Genomic DNA, 20,841 nt, shown 5'->3' on the forward strand with positions numbered 1-20,841 from the left:
GGCGACTGGTGGGTGGGTATTACAATAACCTGTACTCCAATTGATTCTGTGAATTTGTCTCCTAGCTAGCACAATTTTTAAATTTCCCATCCTGACCATAGTGACCATACAAGCAAATGGGAAATTTCCTCTTCCTTATTGAGAAATTTACAATTTTTTTTTCATGAATTGTCGTGGTCAAGAGTTAAATTACAAAAGTAAGTGGTTATATATTATTATAATATCTAAATTTTTTCTGCATGCGTATTATACAGAAAAAAGTTTTGTTTTATGTCTTTGGTTTTTTTAAAATTTAAAAAATCTGTAAGCGTACTCAGAATTATATTTGTTTAAATCGTATAAATAAGCAGGTTGTCATTTAATTACTTCTGCTGCGTGGGCAAAAACAATAAGGCATACCAAATTAATTATGAATAAAAGATGGCTAGGAAATGAAAAGAAAGAAGTGATGAAAATCTCGATGGTAACTTACACACGACCTATGACTTTTGTGTAACCAGCGAGTATAAAGGGAATTTACGAAATCCTAATAGAATAATATAATATTTATATATAGTTTATTAGTACATCTAGATGCTTCAGTGCAAGCGGTGCTTTTTGAACTTTCACATTTTGATCCCGCGTGAAATTTCTTGTTGTTATGCGCATGCGTAAAATCAAGCCGAACACATGGGCGAGCCAGAGCCTGGCCAGAGCGTGAGCGTGGAGCGAGAGCCGGAGAATCGGGAGCAAAACCAGCAAAACAAATTAATAGAAACAACAAATTAATGCCAGATATGACCAAACTAGGTATTTTTTCTCGAGTCCAGCATCAACATTGGACAATTTGACTCTTGTTCATCGAAAGTAAGCATATTTTCAGTCGATGATCCTTTATTACTTGACTTTTAATGAAGATTTTATGTGAATGATACATAAATCCGATAAATCTAAATTTTGTCAAGTAAAATATATTTTTTTTAAACTTGAGTTACGTTTTACAGCATATAATATATTATTTAGTTCGCAAACGAATTACATGGGCTTTCGAGGTACAGTAGGTTTCTAAACTCTAATATTTTTCCAATTATTGATTCACAGCTTCGTTACCAAGTCAACACGATTCGTGCCAAAGACTATAACCAAAGAAGAGAATGAAAGAACCTGGGAAAAAGAAGTCTGATGTTTGCAAACAGCACAAATGCAACTATCCAGGTTGCTCAAAAGTCTTCAATCGCCCATACAGACTGAAGGAGCACATTTCTGCTTCACATGTTGGAGAGGTATTACTAAGATTCAAATATAGGTTTCATTTATTGACAGTTAATATGAGCACAAATGATTAGGTTTCCCCGGGATTTATTAGTCCACTTAGGATTAACAGAGGCGTGGTGCCCTTATTAATTTAATAGAAAACCTAAATCATCCCCTGGCCTGGCACTTAAATATAATTTTTGAACCTCTGCTCAGCACATCGCACATTTCGTGGGCTGTGAGCTCACCAGGTCCCAAAAACACCACTGACTGAGTGGATAACATGGAACATGGGGCCTGAGTGGCCGCAGAGGAGCTTGGGCCCAATGTGACCAGCAAAGTCTTTTATTGAAACGCCAGGCATTTGTCCCTAAAGCAGTTGGAAAGGTGAAAAAACAGTGGCGAGTCAGCGCCGGTGCGCCTCCCAATCGGTTGAGCTATTTGAGCATTTCGAGTCAATTAACTAACTACCTTTTGCCATCTCTCACATCTCTGACATTGGGCAGCCAGTATTATATCCCCGAACCGCTCAAATGTCTCCCATTCAGTCCCACTGCTTTGACACTCCTGGGAATGCGAGCCAACGGGCTGGTTCCAGTAATATCGATTTCCAAACGAAATTTAATTGCTGTCTTGCACAGGACTTTTTTTGTTCTCTAGGATTTGAATGTAAGATAATATCTTTTTAATATTTGCTGATATAGTTTGGTGTGTTTGATAGAATCATTTCTGTCATTTTGTTGCAGAAACAATTTACTTGTCCAGAGTTTGATTGCCAAAAAGCATACGCTAGTAAATACAAGCTACACTTGCACTTGAAAAATCATAATAGGTTTGGTTTAAATAGTTATTTCATCGAAAACATAGTCATTTGTCTTTCAATTTTGTAGTGGAGCACTGCCTCTCGGTAACTGTACCTCAGGAAATTTGGATCCACTGGCCAGTAAGGTATACCTTTGTCTTTGTAGATTAATGAAACATAAATTTAACATTTTACTTGAATGATGTTGTGCAGGCAAATGAAGCTGCATCTCCTACAAAAGCAAGTGCCCTCGTAAAGTAAACAATTATTCTCAGTAATTTTCAGTGGATTGCTTACTACACAGTTAAATTTTTGCAGGTGCCATATTCCTTATTGTAATAAGGTTTATGCCAACAAGTATAGCATGATGAAACACGTCAAAACCGATCATATTTTGGCAAAGAGTTCTTTATACGATTGCGCTTCGTGTGGCTCTCGATTCAAAACACACAAGGCCATCAAAGATCATTGGCATACACACCTAGGGTTGACACCGTACAGGTTGGTTTTGATTAAAATTTCTTATCTAGAAGCTAATTTAAATATCATTTGCAGCTGCAAATTTTGTCCAAGAGTGTTCAGTTGCGTTAGACTGTTAAAAAAACACGTGTGGCATCACAATGTTTTCAAGTGCAACACTTCAAACTGTCCTGACTGGATCTTGGGGAAGGAAAACTTTCGTTTACACAAGCAGCAATGTCATTCAATAGGTAAGCAAAAGCCAAATTAACTTCTCCACACAGAAATGAAATATTTTAATATCTTAGGCTATGTGACATGCCATTATTGTAATCGGCAGTTTGAGAGAAAGTGTCACCTCTCGCGTCACATTAAATACAAGCATTTTCCGCGTATTCCGGTGTTCTTGAAGTGCACCCATTGTGACAGGTATTTAAATTATGCAGTCTCTTAAATTTATGTCACTGATTTAAATTTTTGTTTATCCACAGGGTATATAATCACAAAAGAAATCTGGATATGCACATAAAGATCAAACACAAGTTATTGAGGATTCCTTGTCAATTGTGCGAAAAAACATATACGACTAACGTGAGAGACTTTTGAAATCAAAGTTTGCAGTTTTTAATATTTTATGAACTGTAGCAACGTCTGGCAAAACACATGGCGATGCATGAACCAGGTTATGCTTACAGACGTGTCTACCCCAGAGTGCCAAATCGAAAGACAAGAAAGGACGCTGGAGTTCCCAGAATCGAAATGGCAAAGTTGCTTGCTGGGATCTAGAGAGCCATGTAGAAATCCTACCTCTTCTCAAGCTACAATATTTGAACTATAAAACAGCTGCTTCTTAAAACAGTTTTATACATCTTAGAATGATATTAAATCAGATTGAAAGGAAAACCCGATAGAATAATTTTCCTCGTCATCTTAACCTTCTACTATGATCCTGATTTTCCAGCTTTTGGGAAACAATATTTTAACTCTCATTCTGGGCTGAGAGCCGACCTAATAAAACGTGTCTCCCAGTAACATGAATCCCTCATCTAGTGCAAGTCCTGTAAAAAACCTTAATATCAATTGCTGCTGTTGAGCCACAGTAAAAAGATACATGCAAGTGGAAAGAAGTGTTACTACTTCAACTGTTCCATGAAGCTGAGTGTCTACGTCAAACACAGCGCTACATTCTGGAATTCAGTTAAACTTTTCTCTCTGGTCGGCCAAACATCAGATCAGGCACTGTCATTTGAGTAGCTAAATTTTTAATTTGTCTTGGTTCATTCTAAGAGCTGTTATTTTGTATTTCAGACCTTCTTTCCATAATGCAAGTAGCAGTGAGTACTGATCCAACAGTATCACTGTACTGTTGTACTGACAATGAGCTGTAGCTCAAAATCTGATAGTTGATCTCAAGCTTGCTCCGCCAAGCATAAATATGAATAAAAGTTTGGTTCTAAACAAAGCCGGGCCTCCAGACACAATGATTGTAGTGACAGGTAAGGTATTCAACACAAAAAGCTAGTCAGGGGTGAAATGAAATTTCCTTTTTTATTCTTACTTTATTTTGCTAGTCAGTGTTCACCGATGTCTTAAGCAAGCTTTCAGTGATTTTTATTTTTCCAAGCCAAATAGTTCAAATACTTCTCCAAGACTTTCAAATAGTAGTTGTTAAAAATAAACTAACAATTTATGAAATAAAATTTAAAAATATGCACCTAATTTTTAAAAATTTACAAATGCGCTCCACATGTTGTAATCCTACTTGTGGTCTCTCTGTGATCTAAATTATAACAGTCCTCTTTGCAGTCAACCCGGCAGACAACGCAGAACAAGGAGACATCAGCTTGAACACTAGCAGTCTTAACATCAAAACTTCACAGCCAATGATCAGCAATTAAGAAGATGAATATGGAGACAATGGCGCCAATGATAATTATGATGACATCAACATGTTTTGCGATGGTGCTAAATAAATTGCAATTTAAATCTGGCCGCCAGTATATGTATAGCGTATAGTGAGAAACTGTAAGTTGCTTAAGAAAAGTTTATACAACGCAAAAAGCTTAACATATATATTTGATTCCTTTCCTGGCAATATCCAGAGAAAGCTGCAGGAGTAAATAAATATTTTAAAGTCAATAACAAGATTTAACACATTTATCAGTGAGAGGTAATCTTTAAATTGAATTTTACCAACCCAATTCAATGTGGCTTTCTCTGATTGTTGGTTCAGCCTTAAAATAATTCCGTCACAATAATGATCTACTTAAATACAAAAGACTTTAGATTATGCCATTTTGAGAGTGTAATTAAAAAAAATGAAAGGCATTAGAAAAAAAATATTAGTTTTGCTACAACACGCAAAATTATTTTTCCTTAAATAAACCTTTTTTCGTGGGTGATTTTACAACCAAGTTGGGCATTCCCTCAATTTAATAGCCTCATTAGATTATTTAATGAGGAATGGTTGGCTGCGAGTTAAATAAACAGTATTCCACGAATGAAGCCGGATAAAAAGGAGATAAAAGAAGGGTCGTTGATTTGACCTCCACAGCGCTCTGAAAAGCATCAACAGTTGTGCCATATCTGTAGGAGCAAATTGACGCGTGACTTGTCTGCTCTGCACTGGTAACTTCACGATTTTTTCACTCAAAATTTTAAAATTTTAAACTCGACTGTAAAGAATAACTTTTAGTTCTCAATATTTGAAGTTATAGGAAATATTTCGAAAATTGACCTAAAAAAAGTTGTGACCACTATATAGCTTTGATCAACCAACGCACGTTTTTTATTTCTTGCGGCTATACGTGGTATTAAAAACGATAATTTATTTCCAAGGTTTCTATATCAGCAGCCTTTTTAAGAATGTATGCTATAATTAGCAAGATCAACTCCTACTTAATATTTCAAATGAATTGGTCTGCACCTTTTGCATTTTTTTGTGTGTGAATAAACTACACTGGATAATGAAATCGTATTTTGTTAAAACACATACACCATTTTAAACTTACTATAGATAGAAGAATACTTACACGTGCGCCATCCACTTTTATGAGAGGGGCCAATAAGAGGCATAATAAAAAGATGATGTCAACCCTACTGAAACAATTCAATCTTTGTTTAGTTGCATAGCCAAGATGTGTAGCAGGCGCATCCTATCTTGTCTGCTGCTCCTCTTGACTGTTGGCTTTGCCAAGAAATGTGACAAGGAACCACCTCGGGAGGTTACTGCTGCTCTAAAGACCGCCGGAGACAATGGCTACAAAATAATTTTGGGAGGCGAAACTGACAGCTACACTCCTGGCACTGTGTACACAGGTACCAAGACACTTCCCACGCGTTGATTTCAAGTGTTTTTTATTTGAATTCATGTCCAGTGACCTTAATGGGTCCACGCAGGCAATCGCGACTACTTCAGTTCAGGCGGTTCATGCTGACTGTGGAAGCACTTGGTGCTCCTGCCGCCCCGTCCAAGAGGAGGCTTGAGGCTTGGTCACCTCAAAGGGCTGGTAGATTCCAACTATTTGGAGATTCACTTACAGCTTTCAATGAAAACTGTGTCAACACTGTCATGGAATCAGAGGCTTTTCTGGAAAAGACAGAGGTTCAAGTCATGTGGACTGCGCCGCCATCTGGATCTGGCTGCGTGGTATTTAGGTGTGTGATAATTGATTTTTATATAAGAGTATAACTAACTGTCATTGTCTTTTAGAGCAATGGTATTTGAAGATGAAAATAATTGGTTCATGGATGATGGCGGCCTCAGTATGACTGCCTGTGAGCCAACAACTTTGGAGGATGGGGCCAAGAGTGGCGAATGCTGTGCTTGCTCAGAGGCTAAATATCAGGTTCATTAATACGTTTTTACTAAATTTAAAAAAGTAACTTCCTCTTTTGTCATTGAAAGGTTATGTTTGAGGGAATCTGGTCACCAAGCACACACCCAAAAGACTTCCCGACCAATCTGTGGCTGACACATTTTAGTGATGTCATCGGTGCCTCACACACTCCGTCATTTTTGGTTTGGGGTGAAGGCCACAAGGCAACTGATGGCCTTCGTCAGCTTGCCGAATGGGGGTCTCCTCGCACTCTTGAGGCTGAACTCCGTACAAAGGTAAAAGTTGTGGCGCCCGTGACTTGCGCCAGGAAGTGGCGGGGACCGCCACGATCTCTTATCTAAAAACTGGGTAAAAAATATATCCATAATTTTTTTACAGCGTCAGCACATCAGGACAATTGTAAAAGCGGCTGGTTTGTGGCACCCCAACGTGAATGCCAACACAAGTTCGACATTTAGAGTTGATAAGAAACACCCAGAAATCTCTCTTGTTAGCATGTTGGGACCATCTCCTGACTGGATCGTCGGTGTTTCTGGACTGAACCTTTGTCTGCCCAACTGCACCTGGCTAGAGAGCCACATAGTGGATCTTCTCCCCTATGATGCTGGCACCGACAGTGGAGTCGCATATATGGTACATTGAATCGATTATTTACTCCCTTAATATTAATTTATTCGGTCCTCAGTCACCAAACGATCCAACCGAGCCCAGACAGCCTGTGAGAAAAATCACGAGAAACTGGCCGGCCGATGAAGCAGCGCCCTTTTACGACCCAGATCCCGCGGCTCCTGCCATTCCACCATTGGCTAAGCTGTATTTCCAAAGGCAGAATGTGGTGCAGAGGGACTGTGACTATGTGGTCAATCCTGATGACGACGCTGCTTTAGATGCGGTTGAAGCCACCAACGCAGAAAATGACGAGGACACCGACAGACGTAATTTTAGCAAAACTCTTAAATAGATATTGCGAAAAATTTGATGTATTATAGAGGAGTGCAGAGTGAGTGACTGGGACGAGTGGTCACCTTGCTCAGTGTCATGCGGCAAAGGGCTGCGTATGAGAGGCCGAAAATACCTGATGCCCATGAAAGCTGAGATGATGGGCTGCAGTAGGCAATTGGTTGCTAAGGAGATGTGTGCTGCTGAGGAGGCCACTTGCCCGTAAGAGAGACGGACACGAGATTTAGAAATTAAAAAAAATAACGTTACCTTGCAGGGGTGATGATGATGTTTGCGCAGTTTCGGAATGGGGTCTGTGGTCTGAGTGCTCTGTGATGTGTGGCCATGGTTTCAGCATGAGGAATCGACATTTCCTGAACAGAATGGGCAAGAAGAAATGTCCTGATGTTTCTCTTGTTGAAAAACAGGACTGTGTGGGCATCAAAGGAGCTTACTGTTTAACTGACGTTTCGAATGATCTGGACCAAGTACGATGCTTGGTATTCATGAGCAATAACCCTTTAAATTATATTTCTAGAGTTGCCATGTGACCATGTGGAGCCACTGGAGCCCCTGCTCTGTGTCTTGCGGGACGGGTCGCAAAGGACGATCCCGATTTTTCCTGGGACCAGGCCACATTCCACCAAAACACTGCCAGCTGGAGGAATGGGCCCCCTGTCACCAAAAAGATTGCCAGCTCAACTTGTCAGAGGCTAAGGAGATTTGTGCGCTTAAAGCTGAAGCTGGACTTTGCAGAGGATATTTTGCACGCTACTTCTTCAACACCAGCAGTGGTGCTTGCGAAGAGTTTGTTTATGGCGGATGCCGTGGGAATGGAAACAACTTTGACAGCTTCGAAAAATGCGAAGAAGTTTGTGGACCTGTAAAAGGTAGGTTCTGTGATATCGTTTCAGAGGTAATTTTTATCATTCATTATTTACCCATAGCAATGCTCAAGGGTGCAGAGAGCCACAAAGTACCAACTGAAGAAGAACTAGCGTCTGTTGACAATGTGACAATCGATTGCATGGTAACCGAGTGGTCAGGTTGGTCAGAATGCAGCGCGTCATGTGGTACTGCTCATCGAGAGCGGACCCGCATAATTACGGTATTGATGTTTGGAGTTCTTTGGAAAATTCTTACATCTCGTGCTTTTAATTTTTAGCGTGAAGCCCAAAATGGTGGCAAGTGGTGCCCCAGAAAGCTAGTAAAGAGGAAGAAATGTGCTGTGCCGCCATGCAAATAGAACAAAAATTGCCAGCTTTGTCGACATTCAGAGTTTATTGCTAAGCTGCTAAAATACAAAAAATAAATTACTTCACTAACTTAAAACTGAAATATTGGAATTATATTCAATTATATTTAAATCTCATCACTCTCGGTTCATTTCTCACTCACTTTCTTCTTCTTCCTTCCTCCTTTAGTCTCCGAAGCAGGCTCAGCTCTCTTTTTCTGGCTGCTTGGTGTGTTGTTAGAAGTTGCCTGTGGGGTGTTGGCTTGAGAGTTGCCTGGTTTAGGTCCACGTTTCTTCTTCTCAGCTCTTTCCTTTTCTTCCAGCTCTTGGTTCTCCCTTTCAATGAGAGTAATCAATGTGTTGCAACGTCTTTGCAGCTCCATTGCAGTACGTGATTTTATGAACCAATCAAATCGGAACTGGGGAGCAGCTCTGGAACAAATAAATAGTAAACTGTAGCGATGTGATTTCACTCGCAGGAACATACTATTTTAAGAATAATAGCATTGATTCTGGGCAGTTCTCAATTGAAATTTTGACTGTCGGTTAACGGAAGACTATTTTGCCAAGGTTAAAATTCAAATTACCTGACAGCAGCACGAAGCTCTTCGTACACATTCTCCTTGTCAAAGCCAAGCTTGTGCAGCATGCATACCAAGAATCTGTCCTCTTCCTCGGTGTAATTTTTGCCCTTGTTGGTGCCATAAGCAATTCTGAGTTGGTGGAACGGAGCTCTGTAGCGCGCCATTTTGGCATCCAAGGCCTTTTTAATGCTTGCCCTCCTCTGAATTTTAGTTTCACCCCTCTCAATTTGTGTCATGATGCGGTCAATGTCTTGCAGTTCAGAGCACCGATCCCAGAAAACTGCGCTATATTCCATGACTTCCTCAGGAGTTTTGCCTTCAACTTCCCTGGCAATGTTGTCGATATCATCCCTGCCATACTTCTCATTGGCTTTGATGAACTGGTTGAAATCTCGTTTGGACCAGTTGGTGAAGCCAGTGGTAAGGAGTCGCTCCTTTTCCGTCTGCTCTTCATCTGTCAGAGCTTCAGCATCATCGATCTTTCTCTGCTCCTCCTTTTGCACTCGTGTAGCGTCAGAACCCAACTCAGGGTTCTTAGGGACTTTGTATCCGACAGACTTGCGGTAGAAGTAGATTTCCTGGTCAAGAAGTTCAAACAAGCGTGGTGGGAAGAACTGGAAGTCCTGGACGATGGGCTGCTTTGGTGGACGAGGTGCCTTAGGCGCCTTTGGCTCGGACACTCTGAGGGCTTCGCGGAAGTAGGCGTCAACAGCATAGTTAGCTTTGCGCTCTCTCTTGGGTGGTTCAATCCATGAACCGATGCCAAACATCTTCTGCTTTTCGCGGTAATCTTCACCCTCAAACTGATAGACTGAGTCAGTTGGAGCGTCAAGAGTGAAATTGCGAAGAGACGACTCCCCAAGGCTTTCGAGTTTCTGCTTGAGCTCCTGAGTCTGAAAATTGGAAATTAAATGTTTAGCTAGGAAATAACAGTGTGAAACACACATTACCTTGTTTTCACCCTTCTCCAAAATGACATCAATGTCTTCATCAGTAATCTCAGAGTCCTTAGAGGCAAATACATGATTGGCTCCATGCCGGATCATGCTCAGCATTTCATCCTTGTTTAATTGACTTGACTTGTTGTCCACCAAGCGACCTAGAAGTGTTTTTTTTAATGTTTAAGATTCCCAAACATAATTTTACACACGAATTACCTTGCTGAATGACCAGCTTGTCTAGCCTCAGTTTGACCTCGGCCCTCTCCACGATTTTTTCTTCTACTGTGTTTTCTGTGATGAATCTGAAGACTCTTACTTGTTTTTTCTGACCAATTCGGTGAGCTCGGTCCTGTATGATGTACGTGTTAGCCATTATTTAGCAAAATTATGGGTGACAAACCATAGCTTGCAAATCCATTTGAGGATTCCAGTCAGAGTCAAAGATAAGTACAATGTCAGCTGTGGCAAGGTTGATTCCCAAGCCACCAGCTCTTGTCGACAGCATGAAGACAAATTTCTCACTGTCTGGAGCGTTGAATTCGTTGATCTGACGTTGGCGGTCCTCGTGCAGGGTTTGTCCATCCAAGCGGCAGTACTGGTATTTATTCAAATTAATATTCAAGTCTTACAAAGATAAATTTATTAAACTCACGTTGTACTGCCTCCACAAGCAGTAATCCTCCAAGATATCCAACATCCTGGTCATCTGACTGAAGATAAGCACTCTGCTGCCCTGTGCTTGCAGTTTGGGCAAGAGTTTGTCCAAGATAACCATCTTGCCGCAGTTGTAAACAAGGTGCTCATCAGTCGTGTATGGTGGACCAGGTTCAGCTCCATCAAAGAGGTAGGGATGATTGCAGCATTTTCGCAGTTGCATGAGAATGTTTTGCAGACGCATTTTCTCGATTTTTCCAGCACCGTTCACAATGTCAATGTCCTTCATGAGAACCTTGGTGTACCTGAATTTCTACAATTGCACAAGATTCCTTTGATTTTGTGAGGAATATTACCATTCTCTCTGCATCTTGCTGAGACCAACGAACACTTTTACTTCTTTCTTAGGCAGAAGTTTCTTCTCCACGTCAGATTTCAGACGCCTGAGCAAAAACGGTCGAAGAACAGAGTGCAAACGTTCCACAAGCTTGGAGTCACCCTCAAAGTTGTTGGCGTTGAACCAAGAGTCAAAATCCTATGAAATTTACCAAAATTAAGGTCAAGCCACGATTTAAGAATTTAAGCTTACATCAGACGAGTTGAAAACGTCAGGAAGTAAAAAGTTGAGCAGCGACCACAACTCATGGAGATTGTTTTGCAGAGGAGTACCAGTTAGGAGGAGACGGTTGGTGGTTTTGAACTCTCGCACAATCTCAGAGAGTTTGGACTTTTCGTTTTTGATTCTGTGGGCTTCATCAATGACCATGTAGCGCCAGTTGAATTTCTTGAATACTGATTTCTCCTTGATGATCATTTCATAGGAGGTAACACACACGTCCCACTCTCCCGGCATAAGAGTTTCACGAATGAAGACGGTCTAGAATAGTTTGATTTTCAGCTGAAGTTAAATTATATTTAAAGGATGCTTACTCTGGCATTTTGGTCGCCAATGAGACAGACGGCTCTCAATGATGGGCACCACTTCTTGAACTCATTCATCCAGTTTGCCAGTGTTGACTTGGGTACAATTACAATGTGTGGGCCTTGAATGCTCCTATAGTGCTTCATGTAACTGTTGAAAAGATTTCATTGATAAGAGGTTAAATGATTACTTTGTGAAAACTAACCCCAGCAGAGAAATAGTTTGAAGAGTCTTTCCAAGACCCATTTCATCAGCCAAAATACCGTTGATGCCATTTTCATAAAGAGAAATCATCCAGTTCAGTCCACGGACCTGATAGTCCCTCAATTCACCATTCTTGATGTAGTAAGGAGATGCATCGAATCTTGTAATGATTTTCGCGTTGGTATTTGTTTCGGCAAGTAATTCTTCATCCTCCTCCTGTTCTGTCTTGCGGTGGCGGTGGCTGAAAAAATAATTTATTAGTTTTTAATTACTATAATTAATTTTAATATCGTCTGATTTGAGGAGATTATTGAACAATGTCTTACTCTCCAGCGCTTGATGACGGCTCAGAAACCCTGGGTTCAGTGACCTTTTTAGGTCTGCCAGGTTTCACTTTCAGAGGACTGCTGGGATTCTTCTCGTTCTTGACATTACCACTCATGAAGTGACTGAAGATCTCGGTTTGTTGGAGGAGGAATTCAAATCGCTTGCCTCGGTCAGCTTCCTGTATTTTTTTTGTAAAAATTTGTTTTATTAACAAACAAATCAAATCGTAGATAGTTGAGTGCCAACTTACCACTTTAGTGTCAAAATCATCAGATTTCGCACCACGGGATGACGACTCTCCAGTGGACTCGGCATTCTGCAAAATAGTGACGGCATGAGACACTTTGACCTGTGGTGAATCATAAACAACAAAGGGAAGCAAAATAAAGAAGACGCCGCAAGTTCATATTTTGGTAAAATGACAAAAGCAACAATAATTTACCGAATTTTCATTGGTGTCTCCCTCCTCCATGGGCTCCTCATCTTCTTTGTTCATTTTAGAACTGATTAAGTGCTAGGTGTAAGCAAAAAACAGCAATTATCCGTAGTTTTGCAGTCTGCGAATTATCCGGCACTCCGGCGGGAACCAAATAATGCCAAAGATTAAAGATGGCGCCGCGTAGCGCCGCGGTATAGCATCGAAGTATCTGGAATTTAAAAGGGAATGGCGCGAAAAGTACACGGGTTGAATCAAAGCCACAGGAATCAGGGAATTTATATCATATCTATTTGTTAATTATAAGTAACTTGCAAGTACTCCTAAGAAAAAATATATTAATATAAGGGATTTTCTTCAACTGCTATCTTCTTTTCAACTATTGGAATATTACATATTGAATTTATTTAGTATTACACACACTATTCAAGCTTGAGATTTATTTTACTAAATTTATTATACTGTAAGAAAGCAGCACCTGACGGACACTCAAGAAGGCTTAACAAAGAAAGCTTCCTGGGCTCTCCACTAGAGTCTGCTCGCCTGTAACCTGCCTGTAACTGAAGAGTTATCGGCTTTAATATATAATGATCCAATCACACAAATAACCCAAATAACTATAATAAAAATCGGTCTAAAAATACAAGAGTTGATATTTTCTGCGTTCATTTATTTTATTGGTTATACGAGCTGGCGCTTACAAAATCAGAACAAATATGTCAAATAATTAATAATTTGTATATAATATATGATTGATTGATGTTATTTGCTAAGAATAAGTGAGACAACATTAAAGGCTTTTCTAAATTTAGCAATCGCCCATGTATATATATCAAGAAGTTGGAAAGTCTTGACAATTAGGTATATGTATGTTTTTTACTTGTCAATTTGCATGCAATATTTCGATTCTTTGATCACATTTTTTATATTGTCTCTTACAATTCGCACTCCTTTTACTTAATTGGAAAAAGTAATTAAAGCATTAGAGAGTAAACTTCTCTCGATTCGAGCTTTGAATATTTTCTGAAGTGCTCTAGTGCTACTTTGTTAAGACATTACAAGAGCAACCTACTAAACATATTAATAAAGTTAAATATTTTCCACTTACGCTACTCTATCGGATTTTTTTACAATTTAAATTAAATAAAAAACTTCGCTTTACTCGTCTCAACAAAATGACAGCAATATGTAAATGCTTTTATTCGTTTTCAGGTATTGTTTTCTAAAAACTCGACAGTATTTTAATTGGAAAACAGATGGTAAAATTTTAATTTAACATTTATGAAAATATTTTTGTCAATTTCAGCCACCTATGCTTCTAAAAAATTGAAAATATCGTTTTGACAGCAAAAGGAATTCAATTAATCAGAGCTAAATGAATGCTGAAACGACTGCAGCCGCCAGCCGCATCATATCTAAATTGCGAAAACGTACGTGGTGCTGATTTGAGTTGGATAGGGTGTCGTTGCGTGTAAGTATGATAAACCTTTTGCGCATTCAGAGGCATATGGCTTGGAAATAATTCCTGGTAAATTTGGATCTACTTAAGCTGCGCATGCATGCTGATAATGACTGTGCATTAAATAGAAGAGGCAAGAGAGCCGAGGCAGCCGCGCTTCTCTAAATAACTACACTTTGCTAATCTGAAAGAAAAAGTCAGCCGCGAATGAAAAGTTCTTAATCATGACGATTGGGATTCTCGGAAGCGCGCAGCTCCGGCGCGACTTGACGTCGTTTTTCACCAACACGCGCGCCCAGCACCTTTTCAGAAAGCATTTTCACGGAAATGAGCGCTGCATGTGCAGGCAAAGCACCGATCATTGTTGATGTTCAGAGAAATTATTGTTGACGAAACGAATTCAATTTGCCTGTCAAATTAAAACCTGACATGTTTACCTTTTGAGAAATCACGGGCCAAAGTGATTAAAAATTCCGAGAAGAAGCAACGGAGGGTACACGACTGTCTGGAGGTGAATAAATTAAATTGCCACCACTTTAATGAACATCCGAGAGTTAAATGATATGCTCCGTGGAACATTCAATCAGTTCGAATCTCAAACGACTGCTCCAGCAGGCTTTTTTCAATTTTCAAGCACTTTTCTTATTACGAAATAGCAAGTGGGAAAAATTTATCAGAAATTAACCATTTGAAAAATAATATTTAAATAATCTAAAAGGCATTGTCTTTGGGATGGTGAAGAAATGATGCCATAATTTCGTTATGTTAGCAATAACGAATGGGCAGGTGATGCCAGGTTGGTTTATTTTAAAATATCTGTTTTCATTTTAGTAGCAGTTCTAAGCGTTGTTGCTGCACAATTTGGAGTTTGAATATTTTCGGTCGTGTTGAAAATACTTTGAATTAGGGAAATGCTCACCATCAGTGCATTTCATCCAACAGTGAAAATCATGAATACGTTGTGAGCACCTGCCTTCCAATGCATCTACAAGCACACAATGATAATGCTCTATTTAAGAGGTGAATATAATTGGCAACTGGTAGCAGTCCGCGATGCGCCTGCTTGTCTGGTTTGCAACAATAGCCAAAATGATTTTCACGTTTGCAGCTATACATTTGTATTGTGCAGAATACTGGGAAGTATGACCAAACATAGCGCACCTTTATTTCTCAGTAAGAAATGCGACGCAGAATCTTGATGCACCCAGAAACTTTAAAATCTGTACCTATTCTCGTCTTCATATTTATAAGAACCAGAAAGGGATCGTTATTTCAAAGTTAAAAAAAAAACAATGAATCACAATCAACCATTCAAACTGGGTTGGCATTACCCTCAAGCGCTCGAATATGGAAATCGCGATTTTCCGATTCAAGAGCAGAGAGTGCCGCGGAACAATAAGGATTAGCGTCAAGGTGCTAAAGAGTTAAGTATGCGCGAAAACGTCCAGTTGGGTTTGGGCAGAGATGCGATTGCGTGCCATATGTGGTGTGACAAGCGAGCCATGCGTTGATCGGCGGCGGCATGGACCAGACGCTCAAATACCCAAACGCGCTGTGCCGACTTTTGGTCTTGATACCTTCACGCGTTCACAAAAGACGCACACATTTATATTTCAATACGACGCCGGCCTGGACTGCTCCTTTGACTTGCAATTATTGAACTGAACCCAGATTTCAGCTGAGAAAAATTGACAGAACGGTTTTTGCATGAATTGTGAATATTCAAAGGATTTGTTTTTAATGCATTTACTATTTTTCCAAATTAGGAACATTTTGATTAGAACTAACACAGGCATAATTTAGTTTGAAAGGTTAGAAATTAAAATTAAATCTTCGTTAGCAATGATAGTTTACTAAAAAACAAATAAAATCAATACTTTCAATTGGAGAAATAAAAACGAATTGAAAGTATTGATTTTGTGAAAATAAAACTATTTTCCTCGTCTGTGGACATCTCTGAGCGTCACAAGTCAAAATAGTATTCAAAATTTATTTATTTAAGAACACATAACTGGAGTTTTATCATGCTAATTTTTAAACTTTTAATTATTAAAATGAAAATAACAGAATCTCAATAATCGATTGAAAAATTTCCCCAGTAATTTATGCAAATTGAGGAAGCCGCCGCCTCCAATAAAACAATAGCCAGGGGCGAACTTTTCAGATTCCACGATGAATTCTTAAAATTGAACCGATCGAGTAGCGTGCAGTCCGAAATTATGCTGGATAAGTTGTGTCGGGCTGAGAACGCAAATGATAATAATGCCTGCGAGACACACGCAGCCGCTGCTGATTATTAATCAGGGGCGCAGAAAAAATCGCTGCCGCGCGCTGCATATGCTTGTAGCGGGTGTTGTTCTCAGCGTATGTAATAGTAGTTGCCAATCTGCTGGCCACATCTCTCGGCTACTGTTGTTTGTTATTTATTCAGGCAAACACCTGCGGCGCGTCACAATCTCCACTTGCCTCACTGACTCCTCTTTGCTCTCCGCTATTATTATGTGTATAAAGCAGGGTAACTAGACGTCGCTGCTTGATCTCCTCTCTCTAATGTAAAAAGTGGTTTTACTTATGCTTTCTGGCACACACGTCATTCTTGAGATGTTGAGCTGTACTTGCCTAGAATCTTGGCCTACTGGTTTCAAAAATAATAAAGATATTTTAGTGTTTTGCAAAGGGTCTTCAGATCTCCCAGCCATCTGTCCACAAATATCACAGTGATTTAATTTTGCAAAAAAATGTGCATTTTGACTATTTTTATTTTATTAATTCTTTAAATTAATGAATTAGTGCTCATTTTTATAGCAGATCTTTACAGGCCAACATAAGTAATACCAATTTGCAGTTGTTGACTATAGCAAGTATTTCATTGAGCTGATTGTTTGTAAAATTTAGCTTCAGTTTATCTCTAAAATGTGCGATAATGAAAACAGGCCCGAGGAACAGATAATTTTGAGCTGAATTTCCCTTTTGGCGAAAAATTAAATCATGATTTTTAATAAAATAGACAGCTTGTGCTCGCAACTTGATTAACATGCAAACATTTTAGCCGATTTTCTCCCAAACAAAACGGCAACCCGAAAATTTGTTAGCTTTGTCCTATTTTTTAGACTTTATTTCAAGTAAAGGTATTAAAGATTTTTTCCTCTTGATCTGTACAGCTTAACTTGAACCTCATTGTTTTTTGTCCTGATTCTGTGAAATTGAAATATAAGTCATGATCGAAAATGTTAAAAAAAACATGATGGGATTATTTTTCGTGTATAAAATGCAAAATTGAATCCGTTTAATCATAAACTTGATTTTGTTCAGAACAATAAAAGGTCCATAAACCAAGCTAACAATTCTAAAACACACCAAATGTTATAATGTTGTAACAAACATCTGGTAGAATTTTCGCATTCGCACTAAAAATTTATACAAATATTTCACGATATTTGGTATGAGTGATCCTAATTCTATATGCCATGCTTTAACCGCAATTAAATTAAGTAAGACAATATTAACGAATATAATCTCCAGCATAAAAAAGTGAGGATATAATACTCATAATGTCACTTTGTAATTTTGGTTGAAAGGGTAGTTAACAATAATTGAAATTCACGTCTATCAGTGTTTTATCCAAAGAACGAGATGATATGAGAAAATTGTCGCTAGTTCAGGTCAAAATATTTGAAGCGGTTTGTCGGCACGGGGGACTTAATAAATGTTTTAAAGAAGGAAGAGGCGACGGCAGCAAGACGCGGCGATGATGGGGATCAAGGAATTCGATAAAATCAAATGCTTGCATGGTTAAGCAGTCTTAATAGCAAGTGTTACACGCTGAGGGGATTAAAGAGAAGTTTGAGATGTCAAAGACGGCCGCGTTCATTCTGTCATCACAGCCTAGCGAGAGAATAACCACTTTCGAAATTAATTCTTGGCTGATCGCGGCGGCGGCGGCCCAGCTGGAGATGGATTTCGGCGCAGCACCTGGCTCCCCAAATTATAATCACACTCACACACTCGGACGGACCAGCAGAGCAGTCGCGCTCTCTGTCTCTCTAATGCTTTGAATTCTTTTACGACGGCCGCACTTAAAAAAGTGTACATACACAATGTGTTCGAGCGTGTATAATATTTTTTCCAACACAAATACTATACATGAAATCGTGTCTGGAATACCTGAGATTTTATTTCTTCTTTCATGTCAGCGAGTTTGGCTTGACATATGTTCAGATGATGATCAAAATTAGCATTTTTATGGATCTGTTTTTTCAAATTTTTTTGGTTGAAAATCGGAAATATTACCTAACTTTACAAAAGAGTAAAATTATGTTTAGGAGAGGGGAAAACTACTGTTAAACCGATATTCATTTCTTAGAAGTTCAGCACAAGAATCTTTGCATCTCTCAGATTGATGGACTGCCAGTAAATAATTTCATGTAACCAATTGACGTTACAATTGTTCGTACATGCGTCACTGATAGGGCGATTAAAAAAAACAGGCGTGTAATCAGATTAATTGTGAAAATGGAAGCCGTTTAACGGTTGGATTTGCATTAATTAGCCGCGGGAGAAGAATGAGCTAACTGTTTTGCCGATGTATATGCAAACATACGCGTGCATTATAATGCAATATTAAAATAATGGCGGTGGGTGGGTGCTGAGCCGCGTCGCCTTTGTTCATCCTTCAGCCAATCCACGTGAGAACGCGGAATAATTGCGCTTCCCATCAATTATTAATTAATATACCGGCTTCGGTATTGTTCGGGCGCAGGTGATTTCTCAGCCACAGGTGAAGAAACCCAATCTTGTAATTTGGCTGCTGCTGCTGCTAGCGGCTTATGTGAGATCCCATTGCTCTGATAGCGCACTGTGTGGCCCATCATTATGCGGTCATTTTCCTAGTTATATTTTACGATGCGCTTCCTGCCTCTCCGTAATTGATTGCATATTTGGCCCGTTTCTCTTTCTGGCCAGGCGTCATCAAAATATGTAGTGCAGCCGTCTGCTTTTGTTTCGGTCACTCCGCTTTATTATTTATGATGCAGATATCTGATCCATTAACATGTATAATTTATTTACCATTTTACTTGTGTGTTGGAATGAGCCAGTGTGCACGTGCTGCAGTTGGAAAAGTATCGCCGCAAGGGTTTTTACATCGGAATAAATTTACCCTGGTTGTGGTTTTTCAGTGGAAACAAATATAATATCCACGTCGCTGAGGTTTTTTAACTGTTTTATATTTTGAATTTTCTGTTTGAAGAGTTTCTTTAAAAATTAAAATAATTCCACATAGTTAACATTAATTAACATTTTCATTAATACAGTTTCACCGTTACTTCACTGCAGATTTGAAGCTTCAAAATATCGTACCAACAGTTCATTATGTAGGAACTCTGCATGAACATTTTTTAAAGTAGAGATCAAACAAACTAACAACTAAGAACATTTGACAAAGTGACTATGAAAGTACATAGTTCATATGAGTTTATTTTTGTGATATTTAGCAACAGTCCTTGTAAAATGTGCAACATGAAATCAGGACCTAAGAATTCCAGATTTTTCTAACTTATTTATCTAGTTTTTCGATGAGTTTTCGCTTGATTTTGATCCCTCTCGTTGCGATGTATCCAATGGTGTACGAATTATGAGCTGAATTTCCCTTTTGGCGAAAAAAATCCGGATTTCCAATAAGGATCAAAGCATGCAAATCTTCGAGCCAATTTCTCAAAAATTTAAATGGCAATAACCTAGGGAAATTTGTAATTTTTAAAATTTTTAGATATTATTTCTAGTCAAGCTATAAAGGATTTTTCTCAAATTTTCTGTAAAGCTTTACTTTATTAAGGAAAAAAGTAAACTCTCGTAAAATTAATATCTCTTTCAATTTTAATGAACAAAACGATGTTAATGCTTTTAAAAGTATATAAATCGATGCTTCAACTGAAGATCTGATAATGTCCTATTTTGTGATCACCAGAAGCGAGTTTTCTGGCATGACACATGATCGCCTGAGAACTCAGAAGCTCAAGAACCTGGGGATGTTGCTTCTCTGGCAGAAATGAAAAAGCGACTCAAGCCGTTTGGGCCGGTGCTCGCCTCCAAATTAGCGCGCAACATTTGAGAAATGCCGAAAAATGCTGCTACCTGAAGTGTACTAATGACGCATACAGTTGCCAGGAATCCGAAGAGACCACCTCGAGGCAGCGCCCAAGAGACACGAATGCCCATTGTCGATCCAGAATTGACTGGACCAATCAATCCTGCCGGGCTAATTGGTGATAGCGACGCGACGCTGACTGAGTGGCTGCTCATCGCACAGCATAAATCAGACGGCAAATTTCAGGTGGTCCCATATTTATTAAAGTCATTTGTTAATGAGTGATCACAATCGTCGCTGCACCACTTGGCTGTTCGAGTCGGCCCGGACTGGTCCCCAATTATTTTAATCCAATCTGACTCTCCGTGCGTGCTCGGCCGATAGCCCCCTCATTTGAATATTGCTTCTCAAACGCTCCACGTCGCGTACACGTTTCTGTCAGGGATTAAGAGAACGTTTTTAAATAGTATCAGATTGTGCAGATTTCACTGCGGATTTATCACGAAGCGAGCTGTTAAAGTGGTTTCAAAAACGCAATCTGTCAATTAGGGATAATGATGCGAGAGATTCTAACCACAACCGAAAATTTGGAACGCAAGCCATGCCCAAATCCTTCGATATTTTTGCTTACCGTTCACATTGATATTTCACTCCATATTGATAGCAGATTATAAAATAGAGGGGCTCTCGATTCTTAAAAATTGTTAGTTAGTTTAAAATTGA

General features: G+C 39.2%; 3 protein-coding genes across 4 annotated transcripts; 2 read left to right on the forward strand and 1 right to left on the reverse strand.

The window, feature by feature from the left end:
- Positions 1–689: 689 nt before the first annotated feature.
- LOC135937087 (transcription factor IIIA-like) lies at positions 690–3,397 on the forward strand. Its single transcript, XM_065480172.1, has 10 exons — positions 690–846; positions 1,081–1,262; positions 1,980–2,065; positions 2,124–2,181; positions 2,249–2,292; positions 2,354–2,536; positions 2,591–2,745; positions 2,803–2,923; positions 2,986–3,085; positions 3,140–3,397. Exons 2-10 carry the CDS (start codon positions 1,134–1,136, stop codon positions 3,278–3,280), a joined length of 1,017 nt encoding a protein of 338 aa, XP_065336244.1. The 5' UTR covers positions 690–846; positions 1,081–1,133; the 3' UTR covers positions 3,281–3,397.
- A 1,624-nt stretch (positions 3,398–5,021) lies between these two features.
- Positions 5,022–8,610, forward strand: LOC135937086 (spondin-1-like). The gene is made up of 12 exons (XM_065480171.1): positions 5,022–5,122; positions 5,619–5,812; positions 5,872–6,151; positions 6,207–6,342; positions 6,402–6,608; positions 6,712–6,966; positions 7,019–7,268; positions 7,323–7,494; positions 7,550–7,760; positions 7,811–8,162; positions 8,220–8,380; positions 8,438–8,610. Exons 2-12 carry the CDS (start codon positions 5,632–5,634, stop codon positions 8,516–8,518), a joined length of 2,286 nt encoding a protein of 761 aa, XP_065336243.1. The 5' UTR covers positions 5,022–5,122; positions 5,619–5,631; the 3' UTR covers positions 8,519–8,610.
- Iswi (Imitation SWI) lies at positions 8,535–12,751 on the reverse strand. 2 transcript variants are annotated; one of them, XM_065480170.1, is made up of 13 exons: positions 12,581–12,751; positions 12,389–12,454; positions 12,138–12,316; positions 11,813–12,052; positions 11,616–11,757; positions 11,275–11,562; positions 11,042–11,220; positions 10,684–10,990; positions 10,432–10,626; positions 10,248–10,380; positions 10,041–10,189; positions 9,094–9,983; positions 8,535–8,938 (listed from the first exon to the last, which is right to left on the reverse strand). In XM_065480170.1, exons 1-13 carry the CDS (start codon positions 12,632–12,634, stop codon positions 8,656–8,658), a joined length of 3,105 nt encoding a protein of 1,034 aa, XP_065336242.1. In that variant the 5' UTR covers positions 12,635–12,751; the 3' UTR covers positions 8,535–8,655. The 2 variants fall into 2 exon arrangements, with proteins under 2 accessions (XP_065336242.1, XP_065336241.1); XM_065480169.1 differs by having other exon boundaries at positions 12,389–12,487.
- Between the last annotated feature and the right edge of the window lie 8,090 nt (positions 12,752–20,841).

This window comes from Cloeon dipterum, chromosome 2 (genome assembly GCF_949628265.1).
Source record: "Cloeon dipterum chromosome 2, ieCloDipt1.1, whole genome shotgun sequence".
Lineage (NCBI taxonomy): Eukaryota > Metazoa > Arthropoda > Insecta > Ephemeroptera > Baetidae > Cloeon > Cloeon dipterum.

Coding starts and splice junctions, on each gene's coding strand:
- LOC135937087 (XM_065480172.1), top strand. CDS start 1,134: ATGAAAGAACCTGGGAAAAAGAAGTCTGATGTTTGCAAACAGCACAAA. Junction 2,293..2,353: donor AAAGCAAGTGCCCTCGTAAA/GTAAACAATTAT, acceptor AAATTTTTGCAG/GTGCCATATTCCTTATTGTA. Junction 3,086..3,139: donor AAAAAACATATACGACTAAC/GTGAGAGACTTT, acceptor TATGAACTGTAG/CAACGTCTGGCAAAACACAT.
- LOC135937086 (XM_065480171.1), top strand. CDS start 5,632: ATGTGTAGCAGGCGCATCCTATCTTGTCTGCTGCTCCTCTTGACTGTT. Junction 6,609..6,711: donor AGGCTGAACTCCGTACAAAG/GTAAAAGTTGTG, acceptor ATTTTTTTACAG/CGTCAGCACATCAGGACAAT. Junction 7,269..7,322: donor TGACGAGGACACCGACAGAC/GTAATTTTAGCA, acceptor GATGTATTATAG/AGGAGTGCAGAGTGAGTGAC.
- Iswi (XM_065480169.1), bottom strand. CDS start 12,634: ATGAACAAAGAAGATGAGGAGCCCATGGAGGAGGGAGACACCAATGAA. Junction 10,190..10,247: donor CAAGCTGGTCATTCAGCAAG/GTAATTCGTGTG, acceptor AAACACTTCTAG/GTCGCTTGGTGGACAACAAG. Junction 9,984..10,040: donor TGGAGAAGGGTGAAAACAAG/GTAATGTGTGTT, acceptor TCCAATTTTCAG/ACTCAGGAGCTCAAGCAGAA.